At 38.4% G+C, this 7,021-nt stretch overlaps 1 protein-coding gene across 1 annotated transcript; it reads right to left on the bottom strand.

Moving 5' to 3' along the window:
* Window positions 1-1,316: 1,316 nt before the first annotated feature.
* On the bottom strand, window positions 1,317-4,471 carry LOC129057489 (putative upstream-binding factor 1-like protein 6). The gene has a single exon (XM_054547165.2). The coding sequence runs from the start codon at window positions 3,680-3,682 to the stop codon at window positions 2,528-2,530; it is 1,155 nt and encodes a 384-aa protein (XP_054403140.1). The 5' UTR covers window positions 3,683-4,471; the 3' UTR covers window positions 1,317-2,527.
* Window positions 4,472-7,021: the final 2,550 nt, after the last annotated feature.

Below are 7,021 nucleotides of genomic sequence, written 5' to 3'. Positions count from 1 at the left end.
TATTTAAAATCACAAGCAAAGCCCCAACTGCATTTGTACATCTCACTGTCTAGCCTGAGCTATAGGCCTTACTACCACTTAGTGGGAAATGTGACTTACAGTATCTTCTAAATTGGAAGTAAAAAGAATCACATCTTTAAAGTTAATTTTGCAAACTTGAAGCGAAACAATGGGCATAATATGCAAATACATTTTCTAAATAAATTCAACCCATCAGCCATCTAGAATTCATGAAAAAATGGTAAAAATGCCTAAATCCCCAGAATCTGTAAGAAAATGAAAGTGTGATAAATTTTATGTGTCAGCTTGAATTGGTCTCTGTAAAGTAGATTTCTCTCCCCAGTAGCTCCTGAATAGAATGAAGGGCAGATGATAGAGGAGTTTGACCCTTTTGTTCCTGCCTCACTTCTTAAGCTAGTACAGTATCCCATCTTATCTTCTCCTACCCTTGAACTGGGGTTGACACCATTGGCTTCCCTGGTTCCCAGGCCTTCAGACTCAGATTGAATGACACCTCTGGCTTTCCTAAGTGACCAGCTTGCACATTGCAGATCATGGTATTTTTTGCCTCCACAATTTTGTCAGCCAATTCTTCATAATAAAATTAGTCTTTCTGGGTGGGCGGATCACTTGAGGTCAGGAGTTCGAGACCAGGCTGGCCAACATGGTGAAGCCCCGTCTTTACTAAAAATACAAAAATTAGTTGGGTGTGGTGGCAGGTGTCTGTAATTCCAGCTGCTTAGGAGGCTGAGGCAGGAGAATTGCTTCAATCTAGGAGGTGGATGTTGCAGTGAGCCCAGATCATACCACTGCACTGCAGCCTGGGCGACAAGACACCGTATCTGTCTCTCTCTGTCTCCTCTCTGTATTATTCTATCTCTCTCTCTGTCACGCTGTTTCTCTCTCTATGTTGGTGCTACTGTTTCTCTGAAGGATGATGACTAACACACTAAGGAAAAATTACATAAATATATGATAAATTTAACAAAATAAATTTGTTCAAATCGATAAACATTATAAAGTCAACCAAATAATAACAGTAAATAGCAATTTTCTTTTTTTATAATTTATTTCAAATATACACATCAGCATAATTTTCATGATTTTAAATTCTGTAAGCATTAGATTGAAAATCAGAAGCAAGCAAAGAACATATTACTTTATTATTGCTTAATATTCTCCTGGATATTTTAATCTGATACATTTAGAAATTAGAGGTATAAAATGGTAAATATTTTCATTATTCTCTGAAACTTATTTACCTAGAAAAAACTTATAAACAAAAATTTATTAAGATATCTAGGGACAAAATAAACACATGATAGTCAATGGTTTTCATATAAAAAGTATACAACTACTTCTGTAATGCTTATATTCATGAGAACAAAATATGAAAATAGCCAGAAATGTTTAAGAGAATAAAGGTATACTGAGAAGGCACTAACCTTAGGTTGATTTTCAAACATATTAGTAAACCAAAAAAAATTAAAACAATGTTATATTGGTGCATGAATTCATAGAGAAGATAGTGAAACAGAATAGTGTATTTATCTATATGTGTCTTTCTGTGCATCTTTCTATCAATCCTGAGTGCTTAAGGTGAGATTCACTTGCACCTGAATCAGGAGAAAATATTTGGAGCTTCAAGAATAAATGCAGATGGCACTTAGAGATGCTGTACCCAATGTCATAAGGGATTCTGTGGGGGAGCTCATTCAGATGAAATAGGTAAGTTTTTATTTTGTATTTTCAATTTTTTTTTTTTGGAAATGAGAAAGAAAAGTCTCAATGAAAGCTAAGAGTCAGATATATATATAGAAATATTGCTGCCTACTCCCAGGCATGCGAGTGACCAACTCCTTACTTCGGGGAGTGGAGGAGAGAGATATCAAGAGTACAACAATTTTCTTAAGACACCTACCCCACCTTTCATCAAATATCCCCAACCCTAGATTAAGTGCAGGAGTCCTGAAAAACATTTCCACAGGGAAGGTCGGGGTCCCAGGCTCATGGGTGTCTTCTTACTGCCTTTAGCAGAACAAAAATGAGTAAAGCAAAGCTTCTTGCTTCAGAAATATTCAGTCTAATACAGTGTGTACCCTACACCTAATCATCGCTTCATTCCAGAAGCATTAATTGCAGAGAATTCACTGGGAAAGGGAGGATATTTGCCTGTTTTTTAAGGATAAGGTTGGTATTGGCTGAAACTTATATTTATTCTCCCCAAAGAGTCCCTCCCAGGTTTGTAATCCTGATGTAAGAGGGTGCTGCACCAAGTTGCTTCTTTCCAACCTCTCCTACTTTGTGTAGAGGAGGAGAGCGGGGAAGGCAGAAAAGAGAAAAAAAAAAAAAAAGCAAAGAAGTAAAAAGAGGCAGAAGGAGAGTCCCTTTTCCTTGACACGAATGGCATGAATGGGCTTTTGTGGAGAAACTCTGCCTGACCCTGGAGTCTGAGTCAGGCGGAGTCTGAGTCAGGTAGAGTCCCATTTAGAAGTCCTCTGAGGAAGCTGCACTAGAGTCACTGCCCTCAGACATCAACTTCCATTTCTTCTCCACTACTGCAGTCTAAAGAGGTACTGCTTTCTTCCTCTTCGCCATCTTTCTTCCTGTTCTCTTCTGGTTCCATGGAGACATGGCAGTTTACCCAAATAGTCTGTGATGCATCTGCTCCTGCAGCCTGGAGCCCCTGCCCCTCCCCAAACCCTTCTTGCAGACCCTTTGCTGATGAGGACTGCGGACCTCCTGTCATCAACATATTCTTACCCTTAGCATAGGTCGATTCTTTGTATGCAGCATAATCTTCAGGTGACAAAGTCTTGAGCCAGAGATCCAATTTCACTTTGTATTGCTTCTGCAGCTCCTCAGCCTGGCTCTTATAATGATCCTTCTGGCTCTGAGGGATGCGCTGCCAGCGTCTGCCAATCTCTACCATGCGCTCCCTCAGGGACAAATGTTGCAGCTCCTTACTTGACCAGGAATCTTGGTGAAACTTGTGGTATCCATTCATGGGGGGTTTCTGAGGCTCTCCATGAAATTTTACCTTCTTGAAAAATGGATCTGTTTTTGGAAGAGACCTCACTTCTTCAATATTTTTCTGAACCTTCTTTTGCACTTTGGTTTGAACCCTCTTGGAGATATCAGATTTCTTGCCCTTCTGGTCTAAGTCAGGGTGTTCTTCCCTGAATCGAGCAAGTTTTTCCTCAAATTCTTGCTTTTCCTTCTGGAAATCCTGAATATATTTCTGTTTCATCTGCTCTGGGAGCTCCTTGTATTTCTCTGACAGGATTTTGGTCAGTTCCTGGCTTCTCATCCCAGGGTACATTTGGGAGTACTGGGGCCAATTCTCCTTGAAGAAGCGGATATAAGCAGTAAGGGGCCTCTTTGGAAAGTCTGGATGGTTCCTGCCTTTTTGGCTTTCGTTTGTATTTTTAACACATTTCTTAGCTTCCAGGACTAATTCTTTCAAAGTGCTGAATTTTCTCAAGCTGCAAGAAATCTCTAACCATTTGAGTCTGCACATTTCACCAGAAAAGTTTTTAAAAGCTACTTTTCCCCAGTCCATGTGTGACTGAGTTGAGCTGAACGTGCCGTTGTCATCAGATGGGAGATTATTCTCCATGCATTCCAGTAACCTCAAGACGTCTGCATTGGACCAATGGCTTTGGCTTCTAGGCAAAGCCATTTTGATGTCTCTGGCTTACTTATAAGATCCCGGTTATGTAGACCTCAGAGTAAGAACACAGAGTTCCTTACTTTTAAGAGTCAGTGGATGATTTCTTTCTGGAAGTCCTGCAGTATGTGTGATTCTGTATTTCTGAGGAGAAAGAAAGGAAAGTTACTCTGCTTCATTGGGATTGATGAAAAAAATTACACCCTATTTGCCATACATCCCTTGTATAATTAATTTACTCTTAACGATATAAATAAAATATAGCCCATTTCTGAATTAAAATCCATATTTGCCTTTCATATGCTACATGTGCAATATTCAATATCTCCACACTCCACCCCAGCCTTCTTTCTGCCAGATCTCACATGAACTGATCTTAAATTGAGTTGCATAAGGCAAACACCAGACCACTCATCACTTAAGAAGCTTAATAGAACAGAAATGCCCTGAAGACAGAGTCAAAAGTTAAAGTGGAAGGAGAAATGCCTAAACGGGAAAGACTGTTCATTCTACAGTGCCCTGAGTATGGCCGTTTTCTAAGCACAGCCCAAATGGCCATAGCTAAAGTTGCAGATGAGAAGTTAAAGATGCAATAGGACAAGCCCAAGAGCTCCTCCAGACATGCATCCAACTGTTACCTTTTTATGAGGGAATGTGAACCTGTGATAAAAGACTGAATTAAAGATTCTCCAGGACCCATGCATGGGAATGAATGCTTTCTAGTGAACCATACTGCTTCTCCTTTTAAATATCAAGGATTTAATGGCAATTATAAAACATTTCAATTTTATTTGGTTAACTGTTCATCATCTTTAAGCCTCAGTGAAAGTTTGGCTTCCTCCAGAAAGTGCCTCCAAAGTACCTGGCATTTTCCACTATAGAACTTGAAAACATGGCAGATCCGATAACTACTGCTTTTTTTTTTTTTTCCACCAATTTTGTTTTGCCTAAAGTAATTCCTCTGGGGCATGATTTCCCAACTAATTCTCCAAATTCTCGTAACTCTTTCACTAGTCTTTTTAGGATAATCTTCTATTCTAAGACAAAGCCTAACTTCAGTAAAATTGTGTACAAATACATACAACATTAAATTAAACCAGATCTTAAATAGAGGGTGCATAAGGAGTGTAACATGGGGCCTTCGGGGGAAAATATGCATTAGAAGGGAAAGAGAACAGAGTTAAGATGCCAGTGAGAATGATGATTTCCAATTTCATCCATGTCCCTACAAAGGACATGAAAAACTGAAAAACCAAACACCGCATGTTCTCACTCATAGATGGGAATTGAACAATGAGAACACATGGACACAGGGAGGGGAACATCACACTCTGGGGACAGTTGTGGGGTGGGGGGAGGGGGGAGGGATAGCATTAGGAGATATACCTAATGCTAAATGACGAGTTAATGGGTGCAGCACACCAGCATGGCACATGTATACATATGTAACTAACCTGCACATTGTGCACATGTACCCTAAAACTTAAAGTATAATAATAATAATAATAAAAAAAGATGCCAGAGGAGGTTGAAATTCTGAGAATGAGTTTCTGAATATGTGAGAATATTTTTGAGAACTATTTTTAATTCTCAGTAAAGTATAGAAGGATGTAGCCTTTGAATGATGTTAAAAATTCACTAGAAGTATGAAGAATGTTATAATATCACATGCCTCAAAACACAAATTCCTTAATATATAGATTAAAATGTTTTAAAATATTGAATAATAATTCAAGTCCATATTTGAGGTAGAAGATAAAATAAAGAGTAGCTCATACATCAAATTTATTATGTGAAAAAGGCTTTTGGAAAATTGTTCATAATAAATGAAAATATAAATAAAAAATTAAAATTTATAAAAAAGCATTAAAATAAACTGAAAAACTTAGAAGAGGGTAAACTTGAAAGTTATTGAATTTTTAACCTCAAAAATCTGAAAAAAGTCATTTCATTAGTGTCCTAAAAAAAAAAAACTTAATAGTATAACGGGAGAGTAATTAAGAAAAAAGTAACATTCAGAAAGGAAAATAAAAAAATTAAAAAACATTTGATTTCATACTTTGTGTTTAAGATCAAAACATACTCTGAAATGGTTCAGGGATAAAAAGATGTCAAACTTCCAAATATATTGTAAGTGATGATTATAAAAAATAAATACATAAATATAAGATGTATTCTAACTCAGAAAAAGGAGAAGTCACATAGACTTGATGTTAGAAAAGAGATGTGGAATACTCAGAATCTGAATTTAGGAAAAGAAGTACTGTCTTCCCAATTGTAAATGTTAGGATGATGTGTATAAAGCAGTGAAAATAAAAATACAGTTGTGTTTTTGTTGTTATGTGGCTCTTTTATGAGCCAGACATTTTTTCAAATTGCCAGTTAAAGAGTGTGGCCCCCCAAAACATATGTCTAAGTCCTGACCCCTGAAACCTGTGAATATGACCTTTTGAAAATAGGATCTTTGCAGATGTAATTACCTTGGTAATCTCCTAATGAGATTAGTCTGGGTTTAGGGTGGGACCTAAGTCCGATGACTCTTATCATTATAGAAGAAATAAAAGGAAGATCTGAGACACGTCAACAGTCATGTGGAGACAGAGCTCACTGGAGCTATGCTGCCACAAGCCAATGAAAGCTAAATGTTCCCATCAGCCACCAGAAACTAGTAGACAGGGAGGGGCTGGATTTCTACTCAGAATCCCCAATGGGAACCAACTCTGTCAACGTGTTGATTATAAGTTTTAGGTTTTCAGTATGTGAGAGAGCAAATTACTGTTTCATCTGTGATAGTTTATTACAGCAGCCCCAGCAAACTAATATGCAAATGTTTTACACTTATTATTAATATCTTATTTTTCTCCTTGAATCTCTATGAGGTCATTTTATGCTTGCTGTTGTATTACTTCCGTGAGAAAACTGCAAACAGGTGTGGAGGCTCATGCCTGTAATCCCAGCACTTTAGGAGCCTAAGATGGGAGGATCACTTGAACTCAGGAGTTCAAGATAAGCCTGGGCAACAAGTGAGAAACCCCCATCTCTTACAAAAAGAAAGAAAGAAGCCGGGAAAAACTAAGAATGTATACAGGGCCAGGCACAGTGGCTCACGCCTGTAATTTCAACACTTTGGGAGGCTGAAGCAGGAAGATTGCTTGAGCTCAGGAGTTTGAGACCAGCCTGGGCAACTTAGAGAGACCCCATCTCTAGAAAAACAAAAATGTAGCCAGACCCACACTCGTAGTGCCTGTAGTCCCAGCCACTCTGGAGGCTGAGGTGAGAGGATGGCTTGAGCACAGGAGGGCAAGACTTCAGTGAGCCTTGATTGTATCAGTGCTCTTCAGACTAGGCAAC

Source organism: Pongo abelii, chromosome 12 (genome assembly GCF_028885655.2).
Source record: "Pongo abelii isolate AG06213 chromosome 12, NHGRI_mPonAbe1-v2.0_pri, whole genome shotgun sequence".
NCBI classification, from domain to species: domain Eukaryota; kingdom Metazoa; phylum Chordata; class Mammalia; order Primates; family Hominidae; genus Pongo; species Pongo abelii.
The sequence above is the reverse complement of the archived record's forward strand: the minus strand, read 5'-3'. Positions and strand labels throughout refer to the sequence as shown.

What these genes read in the sequence shown, in the direction of transcription:
- LOC129057489 (XM_054547165.2), bottom strand. Translation starts at nt 3,682, where the DNA reads ATGGCTTTGCCTAGAAGCCAAAGCCATTGGTCCAATGCAGACGTCTTG.